Source organism: Marmota monax, unplaced genomic scaffold, assembly GCF_021218885.2.
Source record: "Marmota monax isolate L192 unplaced genomic scaffold, Marmota_monax_Labrador192_F-V1.1 WCK01_AAM20220418_F8-fsc00008, whole genome shotgun sequence".
Taxonomy (NCBI): Eukaryota; Metazoa; Chordata; class Mammalia; order Rodentia; family Sciuridae; genus Marmota; species Marmota monax.
Window position 1 is genome coordinate 9973091 of NW_026694432.1, and position 15030 is coordinate 9988120.

At 39.6% G+C, this 15030-nt stretch overlaps 1 protein-coding gene across 4 annotated transcripts in view; it reads left to right on the top strand.

Moving 5' to 3' along the window:
• Trit1 (tRNA isopentenyltransferase 1) overlaps window positions 1–13683 on the top strand; it is a 49707-nt gene extending 36024 nt beyond the window's left edge. For all 4 annotated transcript variants that reach the window (XM_046469133.2, XM_058570861.1, XM_046469134.2 and 1 more), the window contains 8 exons: window positions 581–726; window positions 3619–3761; window positions 5900–6011; window positions 6404–6516; window positions 6759–6836; window positions 9726–9835; window positions 10361–10478; window positions 12794–13683. In XM_046469133.2, coding sequence (XP_046325089.1) covers window positions 581–726; window positions 3619–3761; window positions 5900–6011; window positions 6404–6516; window positions 6759–6836; window positions 9726–9835; window positions 10361–10478; window positions 12794–12963 — 990 coding nt within the window. In that variant the 3' untranslated portion in view covers window positions 12964–13683. The remainder of the gene's footprint in view (window positions 1–580; window positions 727–3618; window positions 3762–5899; window positions 6012–6403; window positions 6517–6758; window positions 6837–9725; window positions 9836–10360; window positions 10479–12793) is intronic.
• Window positions 13684–15030: the final 1347 nt, after the last annotated feature.

The following is a 15030-nucleotide window of genomic DNA, read 5'->3' on the forward strand; positions in this document are numbered from 1 at the left end:
ATTCTGAAGCAAATGCTACCTTTATATTGGAAGTTTGCTCCTCAAGCTGACCTAAGGGCAAGGACTATGGGTGGGAAAAATGTTCTTCTGTGGATTAATTAGCATCTCCATGTAAGTTAACAGTCCATTAGTCTGATTCAGCATTTCCTGGCTGGCAGCACAGTATCTGTGACTGAGAGATGTCTAACACTGACCTTTCTTGTGGAGATGCTACTGTGTAGGGTGAGACTTTACATATGGTAATATGATGGCAATTCTAGTCTGCTGTTTGGGCTAGATTCCTGGATATTAAAATAGATGTGGTAGCTCTGGTATCTGTTTGTGCTTATGCCAAGAAAGCAAGGGTAGATGAGTATTTCCCTACACAGTAAGCCCTCCTTCCTCTTTGTTTGCTGTGGTCTCACAGCACTTACCATAGCTATTGGAATTTTGGGTTTATGATCTATCTCTCTCACCATATGGTAAGATCTGACTCATCTCTATTCTGTATTCCTAACACTGAGTAAAGTGCCTGGCATATATGCTATCTCAATGTTTATTGAATTGTTGATTAAATTTACTCTAAACCTTCATTTAATAGTCCCAAGAGATGGGCACTGAGAAAAGGGTTGACCGAAAAGTGGAGCTTGAAAAGGAGGATGGTTATGTACTCCACAAACGCCTAAGCCAGGTAGACCCAGAAATGGCTGCCAAGTTACACCCACATGACAAGCGCAAAGTGGCCAGGTAAGAAAGACTGGGCCTGCTGCCCTGGAATTCTTTTAGAGTTGAAGGGTAGTAAGATGTTCAGTTTGCCTAGGTGACAGAGAGGCTTGGTAATAGCAGTTAGGGGAGATTGATGTGTTGTTCCAGCTCAGCAGTTTAGGAGGCCCTGAGTTCCTGCCTCAGCCCAACTCCCTCAATAAATACTTGCACCCTGCTTTGTTGTTACATTTTAAATGCATAGTACAGTATCATTTCCCCCTAGGGCCTTTGTAATCTTGCTTCATTTTCTATTTGATCTTTGCTTGTATAACAGTTTTCATATAAATTTTTTCTGGCATGCAGTCCATTTACATTGTGATTTGGGTTTCATAATTGATTGTGCAATGCTGAATTCTGCCTCAGCAGCTTTCCCAGTGGGAGGTGGATTTTATAAACTGTCTCATAGCTCAGCTCACCTTTGTACATGGAGACTTTCTTTTGCAGGGAACAGAGGTAGTGAATGAACTCATAAGGTCATGTTTTCTTAGGTTATTTGGAATTGCAGCCTCATCTGTTAGCTTTGTTTTTCTGCAGTGTTGGTAGTGATTACCACATCTGACAGAGTGAAACATCTAGTGAAGGACTTACTATACTATTTGGGTAGTTATACAGATTAAATATTATATTGATATTGTTTTGGTGTTGATGGGGGTTATAAAGTTTTCCACTCAAATGATTTTTCTAGATCAGTGTTTTTTAATCCTTTTTTCATTATTCTGCCCCCCAGAAACCTTTTTAGAACTTTTTTCCTAATTGTAAACTCCTCCCCTCCCACCTGAAAGAAACTTTACACTAAAAATAAGGTCTTGAAGCTGGGTGTGATGGTGCATGCCTACAATCCCAAGGCAACTTTAAAAAGGACTAGGGATATACCTTGATGGTAGAGTATCCCTGGGTTCAATTGCGAGTACCCCCACACCATACACGCACAAATAATAAGGTCTTTTCAGGTAGGGTTGTCCTTTGGAGGGGCACATACCATTGTAAGTTTTACTTACCTCCCCCACTGCCTTTTAAAATTGGTACCAGGGATTCAACTCAGGGGCATTCAACCATTGATCCACATTCCCAGCCCTATTTTGTATTTTATTTAGAGATAGGGTCTCACTGAGTTGCTTAGAACCTCGCTTTGCTGGGGCTGGCTTTGAATTCGCGATTCTCCTGTCTCAGCCTCCCAAACTGCTGGGATTACAGGTGTGGGCCACCGCTCTTGCTTTATTTACCCCTTTGAAAGCAGTATCACCCTGATAAGAATGCCATGTTCTAGATTAATCAAGTTTATACTTTGCAGTATCCAAACATTGTATTTTAAGCATTTTAATAGAAATCTTTCAATTTTTATAAAACTCAGTAACACAAAGGTAAACATTCATTTTTATATTCTTTTTTTATTCTTTTATGACATGAGTTTGATTTTTATTATTCTCTCCTTGGCTAATCAGTTTTTTCTTTCTTATCACCTCTCTATATTTGCTGCCTGTAAACAAGTAATGAAATGAGAGTTGTGCCATATTAGGGGTTACTAATTTCCAAGAAGAGTTCCAGAATCTCTCCTTTGTTTATTTTTGTTTTTATTTTTTTGTGGTACCAGGGATTAACCCCAGTGATGCTTGGCCACTGACTTACACCCTGAGCCCTTTTAATTTTTTTATTTTGAGATAGGGCTTTGCTGAGTTGCCTAGGCTGGCCTCAGACTTGCTATTTTCCTGCTTCAGCTTCCTGATTGCCAGTTATAGGTATGTGCCACTGTGCCCAGATAAGTGTCTATCCTCTAGAGAGGATTGGAGGACAGATTTTTTGTTTGTTTGTTTTTTTGGCAGTAATAAGGATTGAACCCAAGCCCTCATACATGCTAGAAAGTGCTTTATCACTGGGCTAGCTTCACACCTAACCCTTTGAGATGGTTTAAGTTGCCCAGGCTGGACTTGAATCTGCAGTACTTCTGCCTTAGTCTCCAAGTAGCTGGGATTATAGGCATGCTCCATTATACTTGTCTGAAGGACTTTTTATTTTTCTTTAGGGTTGAGTTTATAGTCTAAACTCTAGATAATTGTGGTATTCTTTACATTTTGCTTTTTTTTTATGTGTTCTGGGATTAAACTCAGGGCCTTGTGCATGCCAGACAAGGGCTCTACCACTGAGCTCCTCTCCAGCCCTCTGTTACATTTTTTTTTTCTCTTATAGATCCTCTTTGACCATTAATACTGAAAGACAAGGGGTCTTTACTCTTGTGTTTGGGTTTCAGGAAGTGGAATTGGGTCAGGAAGGGAAGGATCACTTTCAAGCTGATAAATTGCAATCACCCAGAGTGGTGGAGTCTAGATTTGGGAGTTCAGTTACCTGTGCTGCATAATATAGTAGATCCAGACTGAAGTGGATTTCTTCAATGATCTTTGTGCTAATAGAGTACTGGATTAGCCAGGAGCATTCCTCATTAATTTTAGACATATTTAAGAAGAAAGTTGATGAGCTGGATATACAGCATACTTTTATACTGTGGGAAAGGCACTCCAGCGAGACCAGGCTTGTTAGCTTGTTCAAACTGTCCCAAATAAGCTCTTTTACTGCTCACATGAAAGTGAGTCCCATTCTATTTTTGTAGAAGAAACCTATAGTTTCTGAACCTATTTACTGATTTTAGAATGCACGTGTAGAAAAATAGTATTATTTCTCATTTACCTAGAATTTTCTTTAGAATTCTTTCCACATAGCTATAGGAATAGAGTAACTTTGGACCTTGTTTTGGGGGACTTATGCAGTGCAAATGAAAGTGAGGCTTTCTATTATATACAGGTTTTCTCCTTGTTTCACTTGAGAATGAATATTTCCTAATTGTTCTTATGGGTTCCCTCATCTCCTTTGAAACAACTTTAGGAGCTTGCAAGTGTTTGAAGAAACAGGAATCTCTCATAGTGAGTTTCTTCATCGGCAACATGCAGAGGAAGGTGGTGGTCCTCTTGGAGGTCCTCTAAAGTTTCCTAACCCTTGCATCCTTTGGCTTTATGCTGACCAAACAGGTAAAACCCTTTGTCCTAGAGACTATCTGAGGTAGAACTAAGTTACTGTATAGTATATAAAATGCTTGGAACTACGAATGGCTCATAATAAGCACTAAACTAGTGTTAGCCACTAAGTTTATTATCATTATTAATGTGTGCTGGGATTGAACTCTTTGACTTAGATGCAATGCCCTTCTTCTAATTGTCTGTTTACAAAGGCAGGAAAGGGCAGCATTGGTACTAGGATAAAATGCCAGTGTGAGAAAGGAGGGGATGGGTGGAGGAGGAAATAAACTGCCAACCAGGGAAGTTCCAAAGGAGAAAAAGAAGAAGGAAGCTTCCTCTGGAAGAAAGTCTAACCTCAGGGTTGACTGGAGACTGGAATTCTAATTATTCTATAAGTAGTAGGCCTAAAAAAAATGGATAATATGATAGTTAGCTTGTCTGATGTGTTTTTCTTGCTAAAGTATAATAATGCCCTGTGATTGTAGTAACTTATTCATCCAGCAAACATTCAGTAAGCATCAGTAAAGTGTCGTGTACCCAAATATTCTGTATAGTACTTGGGTTTCAGAGATAAATAAGAGAGACACTCAAGAGTGCTGTGGAACCACAGAGGAGGGATGATGAGCATTCTTCTAGGGGAAGTCAGGGATCAATTTGTAAAGGTAGCTGATGAGCTAGGACTCGGAAGATGAGATTATTATGTGGATAGGTAGTGTTACATAGTAATTAATAGCACAGGCTATGAGGCACACTGTCTCATTTCAGATTCTTGCTCTGTTACCTTCTACCTATGTGAGTTTTTAAGACAAGTTGGTTTACCTTTCTGAGCCCCAGTTCTCTTATAAAATGGAGATATTTATATCTTATAGCACCATTGAGGATTGTATGAATTAATACATATAAAGTTGTGGGGAGGGCATGGCTCAGTGGTAGGGTGCTTGTTTGGTCCCCAACACTGCAAAATAAGTGAGTATATAAGTAAAGTATATACAAAGTTCCCAGAATGTGCCATGGTAAGTCCTCAATAAATGAAAATTTTGGGGGAAGAAGAAAGGTTATTATTATTACAAGCCAAGAACTAGCAATGATAGAGATTTAGAAGAGCATAACTGAAATGGTGAAAATTTGTTGTTAAATTATTCTCAGTTTTGAGTTTATAGAAAAAGATAATTTTTAATAATGACATTTTTGTAAATAAAAGCCTGTGCTATAATTCATCATAAAATAATAGTATTTGATTCATAATAAACCTGTTATTGGCTACCATATCTGAATGATTATGACCTCTCATTCCTTACTCCTTTATTTGTCTCAGTTCAAGATATACCTAGGATGATTTTGTATTAAAGTTCTGCATTCTTATCCAGGGTGTCATCTGGGGGATTCCTTTTTTTTTTTTTTTTTTTAATTTTTAAAAAATATTTTAAAAATTTGTTCTAATTAGTTATATCATGTATAGATAGTGGAATATATTTTGTATTTTGACTTCTCATTTTTCTGCTTATACATGTTGTAGAATTACATTCGTCATGTAATCATATATGCACATAGGATAGTAATGTCTGATTCAGTCTATTGTCTTTTCTATTTCCATTCTGCCCCCCTTCCCTTCATCTCCCTTTACTAATCCAAAGTACTTTTATTTTCCCCCCACTCCACTTATTGTGAAATTAGCATTTGCATGTCAGAGAAAACATTCAGCCTTTGGTTTTTGGGGATTGGTTTATTTACTTAGGTTGATATTCTCTAGTCATCTGGGAGGTTCTTAATGGAAAGTAATATGAAGTTAGATGAGCAAATACAATGACCAAAATTAATAAAGGTAAACCAGGGGACCCTCAGCTGCCTGCTTCTAAAAAAAATGAATATAAATTTCATACAATAATATTTATCCTTCATAATATCTATAATTTTATGCTTTGGGTTTATATAATGAGAAGATATGTGATTCATTCTGGCTATTTTATTTTTATTTGGAGTTGTTGAAGTGTGAGTAAATATTACATGAATTATTATAAAATCTTTGAAGTCTGAATTCTTTCTTCCATTTGAACACATTTTCTTCTTCATAACAGCTTGTTCATTCATCATGTAAGCGTACAGTAGGTACCTGCAATGTGTTGCTGGTTCATGGGCTAATTTGATTCAAGTTCTAGATGAGCGCTTGGATAAGAGAGTGGATGACATGCTTACTGCTGGGCTCTTGGAGGAACTAAGAGATTTTCACAGACGCTATAATCAGAAGAGCATTTCAGAAAATTGGTGAGGATTTAGCTATTACTCTGATTTACTCTCTATCCCTTGTCTGTGGTTGAAAGACCATAGATGTAATACTGGTTTTGGATCTACTTGTTTCTTAGCCTTTGTCCTTGGCATTGACAAGTTTTTTTGAAAGGAGGTTTGGTGTACTTGTTACAGTTGCAATTTTCTCATCTTGCAGACATTCAAAGGAGTTACTATACAAGGAAGTAATTTGGGAGATAGTGGGGAGGGGAAGGTAGAATTTCAGTGTCAGGAACTATTCAGGATCTCAATTTCCTATGAAATGAAATGAAATGGCTCTCTGAAATGAAATGGCTCAACTAGATCATCTCCAAGGCCCCTGCTAGCTTCCAGAGGCAATGGCTCATCTGCTGATGCTCTCCTGTTCCCAGCCAGGACTATCAACATGGTATCTTCCAATCAATTGGCTTCAAGGAATTTCACGAGTACCTGATCACTGAGGGAAAATGCACACCAGAGACTAGTAACCAGCTTCTAAAGAAAGGTGTGAATTCCTCCATCTAACTAGTCTTGGACATCCTTGGGTGACAGAATACCCCGCTGGTATGGTCTGAGCAAGAGCTGAGGCTAGAAGAGTCCCAAATTACCTTCAGCTCAGAATTGAGATTATCATCCTTCAAAGCTAACTTTGTGCTGATTTTCTCTGCTGCTGGGCTGGGAGGGCCTGCCTTTTGGTGGGGAAAGATATACTTACCTAAATGTTTCTGTACCTACCATATCTTTCAGGTATTGAGGCTCTGAAACAAGTAACTAAGAGATATGCCCGGAAGCAAAACCGATGGGTTAAAAACCGGTTTTTGAGCAGTAAGTCTCATGTTTAACTTTATTCTCTGGGCCCACATTTTTAATAGAATATATGTATACTCTGAGCACCCAGAAAGTGAAATTTAGTTTCAGACCTGTTCTAAGATTTGGGACCTGACCTAGGAGAGTATGTATTACATAAATGATTGTTCAGGGATTTTTTTTTTTGTGACACCTCAGGAAAAAATTAATATGTTTCCATTGAGGAGTATTCTTTATCCCTTCACCAGATGGTACTGGCTGCAAATAGGTATAAGACAGCAACTTCTTTGGCAGAGTTGGTGTTTGGTGCTGATTTTAGCTTTAGTTTTGCACCTGAAGAGCAATCAGAATTCTGTTAAGAGCTTTCCTAATTAAAATGGTTCTTGGGCCAGATGATTATGAGTAAGCCTTGCTGGGTGTGGTGATGCTCACCGGTGATCCAGCTACTCAGGAGACTGATGCAAGAGGATTGCAAGTTTGAAGCCAGCCTTGGCAGCTTAGCAAGACCTGTCTCAAAATAAAAAAAAAACAAAAAACTGTTTTTAAAAGGGCTGAGGATACAGTTCAATGGTGAAGTGTTCCTGGATTCAATCTCTAGTATGGGGTGGGGACAAAACCTTTACCACTTATTCCAGCCTCTTCTTTATAGTCAGACATGGTGCTTAAGTTGTTTCAATTGAAACTTTAATAGAGCAGAACTCTTAAATTAAGAGGAAGAAAATTCTCATTCATTGACTCTGTACTGTGTCTTTGGCACTGAACTTGGTGATGTACATGTATTATCGAACTTTCAAAGGTAGGGGTTTTTACAGATGAGAAAATGAAGTCCTGAAGAAGTTAAATAACTTGCCTCAAATCCTCTAGTAGTAGATATTGAATGCAGGACTGACTTTAAAATCTACACTCTTGTTTCTTTTAGTTATACTGTTAGCTAGACAACATTAGTATTGGGCCTTGGTAAGAAATTGTGTACTTTTGAGCTAAAAGGAGATTAATTTAAGTGAAACTCCATTTTTATCTGTGGATACTTTTTAAATATACTATTGATTCATCCTTTATTTACTATTTGCCAGTAGACTTTTGCTTTCAGTTACAGGAAAGGCCCACTGAAACCTTCACCCCTGCTTCTTAGTGTGTATTCTGTGAACACATAAAACACCTTGATCCATGTTGTAGACCACTGGATTGCTGTCTTCTACATATCCTTCTTACCTGCATGTCATGATAGAGGGGAAGTCTTTGTGTCATTTAAAGTTTAAGTTTAGTACTGCAAATTTCAAGTGCAGTTTCTCTTCCCAAGTCTGACAATAAGAGTAACAAAAGGCTTGTTTGTAATAATTTGGAACTTCCTCCTGTGGTAAAGCCAGAGTCACTCCCCTATCCCTGAGGGGAGGGGTTGATAGCACAGTGTGTCATATGCCTGTTCCTCATTCGTGTATGTGCCAGCACAGTCCTGGTGCTAGAGTGAAAGGCACAGCTGCTCTGTAAGTCAGGACCCACGTGTGATTGGTCAGGGTTGGTCTGCTGGGATATGGTTCTGGCAAGGAGCCAGAGGGACTTCCCCACCCCAGCTTGGCCTTGGACCCAAGCCAGAAATAGCAGCTGGGAGCCGAGAATTTGTTGAAAGGTGCTTAGACAGGGCACAGAAGCCCAACAAAGGACTTAGAGGAGAAAGGAAAATGTAGAGTGGCCTGGAAACAGGTGCAAAGCTTAGCCAAGGCCAGGTGTACTGTGGGTGCTGCCTGCACCCTCCCAGTCTCACCTTTCCGTGTGGTGGCAGGTGCAGCCCAGTCTAGTTTGTAAAGAATCTTATTTGTGGTTGGCACAATCAAAAGGCCAGCACCTGCCAGACGTTGGCATTCTGATGCCTTTGATGTTTTTTGTCCTTGGGGTGATGCTCTTTGCCTTTAGTCAACTGACTTCACCTACCTGCAGAAAGCAATTTAGTTTGTCTGTAGACTGAGGAAGCTACCAGCAAACAGAGACTAAAGTCCTGCTACATGGATGGCTCTTGGGTGAAATGCCTGCAGCTATACTCCTTGCTATCTTCAGTCACATCTCCATTCAGAAGTATTTACCAGTGGGAATTTCTTGAATACGCCTCTAGAATAGGCTCTTAAAAGAAGGGAGTCATCTAGATTAATTCCAGGACATGTTTGTAGTTCCCAGATTCTGCAGCTTCTTGGCTCATACTATTGTTCCCAGCCCATGGTCATCAGCATGCTATCAAGGATTTTCATGAATGCTAGGCTACTAGAGGGATATGTCTTCCCTGAGACTAATGTCCGCTCCCAAAGAAAGGTGAGAACTCTCTTGCCACAGAGTGCCATAATTGTAAGATGACATGGAACTCAGACATGTAAAGCTCTTTATTTCCTTCTATTATGTGCTGTCTTTATGATGTAGCCCATACAGTGTTCACTAGAGCTGTTACTCCATTTTGATTTCTTTACTGATTAGCTAGATTCTGCACCTGAGTCTCTGGATATGTAACCAGACTTACTAGCTGCAGACTAGTTAACTTTCAAGATCTTGCCAGATGTGGCACACCTGTAATCCTAGTGACTTGGGAGGCTGAGGCAAGGGATTACAAGTTTGAGACCAGTTTCAAAAACTTAATGAGACCCTGTCTCAAAATTAAAAAAAATAAAAAGTGTTGGGGATGTAGCTTAGTGGTAAAGCACTCCTGGGTTCAATCTCTAGTACACAAAACAATAAAACAAAACAAAAACACCAACCTTATAGGTCTTTCTTGGATTGTGGTTAATATTTATAAGGATGAGTAGTTTGGACAGAATGTTTATTTCTTTGGCCCTGTGTGTTACTCTTGAGGGTTGTAGAGTCCTAGGACAGAATGGATTGGGTCTTGGAAGATGACCTCTCACAACTTTTCTTTGTCATCTTTAGGACCTGGTCCCAGTGTCCCTCCAGTATATGGCCTAGAGGTGTCTGATATCTCAAAGTGGAAGGAATCTGTTCTGGAACCTGCTCTTGATATAGTGCAAAGTTTTATTCAGGTGATTATTAATCATGGAACAGTTTATTGTAATTTTCCTTCACTGATATTTTTGTTACTGTGTTGGGGGAACACACCTCTTTTTTCATGGAATAAAGCAGATAGGGCTGGCTGCTTTTAGATCCCTGGTCATTGTGTTTCTACTTTCACATTTAGAAAGATTATTGCTAGGTGGACACAGTGGCGCACGCCCGTAATCCCAGCAGCTCAGGAGGCTGAGGCAGGAAGATTACAAGTTCAAAGCCACCCTCAGCAACTTAGTGAGGCCCTAAGAAATTTAGCAAGACCCTGTCTCAAAATTAAAAATAAAAAGGGCTGGGGATGTGACTCAGTGGTTAAGCACCCCTGGGTTCAATCCCCTGTATCAAAAAATAGAAAGGCTGTTGATAAAATTTTTTCACAGCCTACCTGCTCCACTGGATGTGAAAAAAGGAAACTTGGGAAAATCCCATTCCCTTAATACCAGAGAACTATACCCAAATCTCTGAATTGATTGTTCTCCCCTTCTCTGCCTCCTTGATTTTAGGGTCACAAGCCTGCAGTTGCTCCAATGAAGATGCCATTCAATGAAACTGAGAACAAGAGAAGTTACCATATGTGTGATCTCTGTGATCGAATCATCATTGGGGACCGTGAATGGGCAGGTAGAGTGTGGGAAAGGCATGGAGAAATATGTAAGGGTGTGTTACCTTGCCTTCCTTAAAATTTAGGTCTTTGGTAGGTTGAATGCTGGAGTCTGCTTATTTGTAAAGGGAAAGCCAGATTCCTCTAAGAGCCTGTGCTTAAAATTCCTTGGAAGCTTTCCCAATCTGGGGAGTTGTCTCTGCATTCTGAAATGTAAAGGCATATTTTACACCCTCCAGCTCTAGCTGGAATAGGTAATTTCTACTCAGAGATCTGCAGTTAACTTTCTAGAGCTCCTTTGACTTCAAAATCCTGCCTGAGAGAAATTTCTTGGCCTTTCATGTTTAGAACTCAGTGGGGGTGACATGATTGTAAGGGAATCAAGTCACCTCCTCCAGGAACCTGAAGAAGCAGAAGCATAGCTGGGAGGGAGCAGAAGTGCAGTTACTTCTCTGGAGCACATTCCTCAGAAATAGTTATCTCTTCAGTACTTTTCAAGGTAATTTGTTGAGCTAGTGGGAATGGCTCAACTGTGATGAAAGACGGAACAGAAACTAACAGTGTGTATAAAGAAGGAAGAAGGTAGTGCACACCACCACCCCCAGGCTACCTGCCCTAAGGCTCTGCATCTCTGCTTTAGAACTTAGATTTGCCCCACCATAATCACCTTCCACCTCCATATCACTCTCCTGTGAATTTCTGTAGTCATCTAGTCAAAGCTTAGGGGATTCATCCCCAAGCTTTGAATCTAGAAACATGTAAGGCTAGCTTCTTTTAGGCACAGTGGGGCTTATAGTTTAGCCAGTGGCTGGAATCCTTCTGTTCAGAATACTGCTTTGCTTAGATTCTTAGAGAAGTAGATTTTTCTCCTCATATCAACCAATAGAATGATTAGGTCTATTAACTGGTAACTGGCAAAATGAACTCCATTGTCAGAGACTGGGGATGGCTGTGATTGCCTAGCCAGCAGAAGAAGCCTTGATTGTCGTTGGTTTATAATGATGAAAGGGGAAGGGAAAGAGAGTGTCTGATTGTTTCGTAAAGGAAACTTAGTGGTTCGATTTGTCGAATGTCATTCAGGGGGAGCCTCAGAGAAGCAACATTTGTGAGCCTTTGTGAGCTTAGCTGTGTAAGCCCTTCTATAGTGCCATCTGTCAAGTCCTTGCTCCCATCTCCTGCTGCCATGGAGAGCCAGTCCAGAGCCCAGATTTAGCCTTAGGCTCTAGCTGGAGAACAAAGCTGACTTTTCTCCCCCAAAAAACTGTTCTTTGACTTCTAACCTCTTTCTTACTTATACATGTTTCTAAGCCCTTAAGGATAATGTTTTTTTACTATGCATAAAATAAATTTATCAAGTCGTCCCTCACTTTAAGCATTTCCAGGAGACATTTTCTTGAAGAAAAACAGGATAGGAAAAATGAGACTATATGCGTTAGTCAGAAGGTGAGAACTGTCCTAGGGGTGAGAGGTCAGCAATAGAATCATACCACAGTGTGTGCTCAGCTTCGCTGCTGGACTCAAAGAAGAGGTGGTCAGAGACAGCACCCCCTTACTATCTCTCTGGAGCATTGTATGCTCACAGAATGGAAGCCTTGTGGGTTAGTCCTTCAAATGGCTTATTTGATCCAGGACTAAAGATATCAGACCAAGAGGGACAATGTGTGAGAGCTGGGCAGGAGTGGGAGAGAGGCACCTAATATGTTTGATGCTACAGCGTGAGGCATAGACAAAGATTTGGATTTCTAGCCTTGTGAGTTGAAATGTATTTGTAACAGGAAGCCCCATACCATAGAGATCTGATTCTGGAAAATGAGGTCTAGCAAAAGAGTTTACCTGCTGTGTGACTTTGGACAAATTGTGAGACCTCTCTGAACTTCAGTTTCCCTCTATGTAAATGAGCACAAGAGCTGGGCAAGGTTGCTATAATCCTGGTGACTTGGGAGGCTAAGGCAGGAGGTTCCCAAGTTCAAGGTCAGTCTTGGCAACTTATTGAGACAAAATAAAAAGGACCAGGGTTGTAGCTCAGTGGTAAAGTGCTCCTGGGTTCAATCTCTAGTATCCCCAAAAATAATAAAATAAAATTTTAAAAAGCAATATTGTTGTGAGGGTTAGTGATATGCTGCACCTAGCACTTGATACATGGAAGTTCTTTCTGACTTGGTAAGCTAGCTGGCCATATAAATTATTTTTCCTTTAAAAAATGCTAAGCAGGTATACTAGTTTGTCAATCCTGTCATTTATTATTAAAAATAAAAATTATGTAGTTGAATTGCTTTTAGGATTAATTCTAAAATGTCCTAATGAGGCTTTTGTTTGTTTGGTTTTGTCTTATCAGCACATATAAAATCCAAATCCCATTTGCACCAACTGAAGAAAAGAAGAAGATTGGACTCAGATGCTGTCAATACCACAGAAGGCCAGAGTATTTCCCCAGACTGTGACAAAGAATTTAAAGAGAAGGGATTCTCACAGCAGAATGATGAAGAGCTGAAATCCAGCATTTAAGAGACATGTTCAGTGGCCTTTGCAAAGGTGGTGGGAATACAGTTGAGGATGGAGGGCTGTGCCTGTCTCCACATCTGGGCTGAGGAGTACTGTTTAGAAAGCCTCACCATTTTCTTTCATTAAGTGGTGTGGTTTAAAAGTCTCATGTTGTCTGTAATGGAAACAGCAGGTCTTTCAGCTCCTTGTGTGGCTGTTGTGTCAGGGTAGGAATTTTTTTTTCTTTGAACCTTAAAAGATTTTATTTTAAAAAGAAGCACAGATTATACATTTTTATACTTGAGGATCTTTTTAGTGGTGAACACCAGGATTCATTACATCTTTTAAAAGAAGTTTTTTGTTTTTTTTTTTTTTTTAATCCCTGATGCTGGATAAAATTTCTAATTTCCAGCTGCTTCTGTAGGTGACTGAGATATTGCGTGCCACAAATCAGGAATTCTGGATTTGAGTGGATGGCAGGAAAGGACCATCCCCAGTAAGATGATTAAGTGAACCAGACAAGTTCTTAGAATTCCACAGTGAAGGAGGGAATCAAACTGAATTGTTGTTACCTGGAACTTGAAGACTAAAGACTTTGAAATTCTTTGAGCTACTACTGTGTGATAATTGCCATAATTGTTGTGTTCTTGTTGAGTTAGAAATCTCTGTTTTAATTGAAAGCCAAATAAAGTTTACGAAAGCCTCTTTGATATTAAAAAAAAAATTGTAAGCCTGCATCCATTTCATACACAATATGCTGTTATCAATTTGATAAACTTTTTCTCAAATTTGACATTATTCATAGACTTATGTAGCAGATATCTGTTAAGCACTTACTCATGGAAGATATCCAGAGAAGGTCTTTTATTGAAGATTTGTTATTTCAAGTTGAAGTGCTCTTTCTGGAGTTATTGAGCTGCCAACAGTATTATATAAATATTTACTTATTTGTAACAGAAAATTAAGCATTTTTAGACATACAAGTCAGCAGCATTATATATCACATTATTTTGGCAATCACCACTGCTATTCCAAAACCTTTTCATTTCAGACAGGAACTCTGCATTCAATAAGCAATAACTCTTCCCTTCATAACTTGTTCAGAATCTGTTATGTAAGAGGCCCTGGAGTAGCCTTGAGGGAATATAGAGATGAGATGTGGTTCTTGCTTTCAGAAATCTTGTAAATATTGTACATACACATAAGCCACTAGTCTAGGAAAGAGTAATCAAAAGCTGTAAAAACTAGAATTTTGGTTTAGAGGGAAAATGAAGAAGTTGTAGAAGGAGGACCATTTCTGCTGGATCTTAAGAAATTTTTGGTAAATGTGTCATCTGTGCATAGAAGAGAAGGTAGAGTGAAAGAACTATATAACTTGATGGACCTTTTGGACCTTTTATCAGTAAGTGCTGAATTTCAGAGCCTCACTACCTTTCACTGATTTGATTCTCAAGAATAAATTTATTTTCTGGGTGCGGTGGTGCAAACCTATAATCCCAGCGGCTCAGCAGACTGGGGCAGGAGGATTGTGAGTTCAAAGCCAGCCTCAGCAATTGGAGGTGCTAAACAACTCAGTGAGACCCTGTCTCTAAATAAAATTCAAAATAGGGCTAGGGATGTGGCTCAGTGGTTGAGTGCCCCTGAGTACAATCTCTGGTAAAAAAAAAATCGAACAAACAAAAACTCCAAAGAACAAGTTTATTCTCTGGTCAGAGAAGAAACTGTCCTTATACCCCAACCCATCCTGTTCTTGTTTGTTAGGGTGCTAGCAGGGTAGGAAGCCACATCTCACTGGGTGCTAAGATGAGTGCTTCCTGTGAGCCAAGCACTTGAGATACATTATCTTCCCACCAAAGCCCTGGGTGAGAGAGGCTGTCCATTGCTGTGAACCAGTTGGAGACCAAGGACAGCAAAGGAGTGCAGCTAGCAAGCGGTAGAGCTGGAATTGAGGTGAGACTGAAGACACTAGCTGTTAAGTCTTGTGTTAAGCTAGCTGTTTCTAGGGAGGAAGCTTAGTTTCTGAAATACTCTTCTCAAGTTGCTAAATAAGTTTTCAAGCTTAAAAAAAAGACTCAATGGACAAGCAGGAAA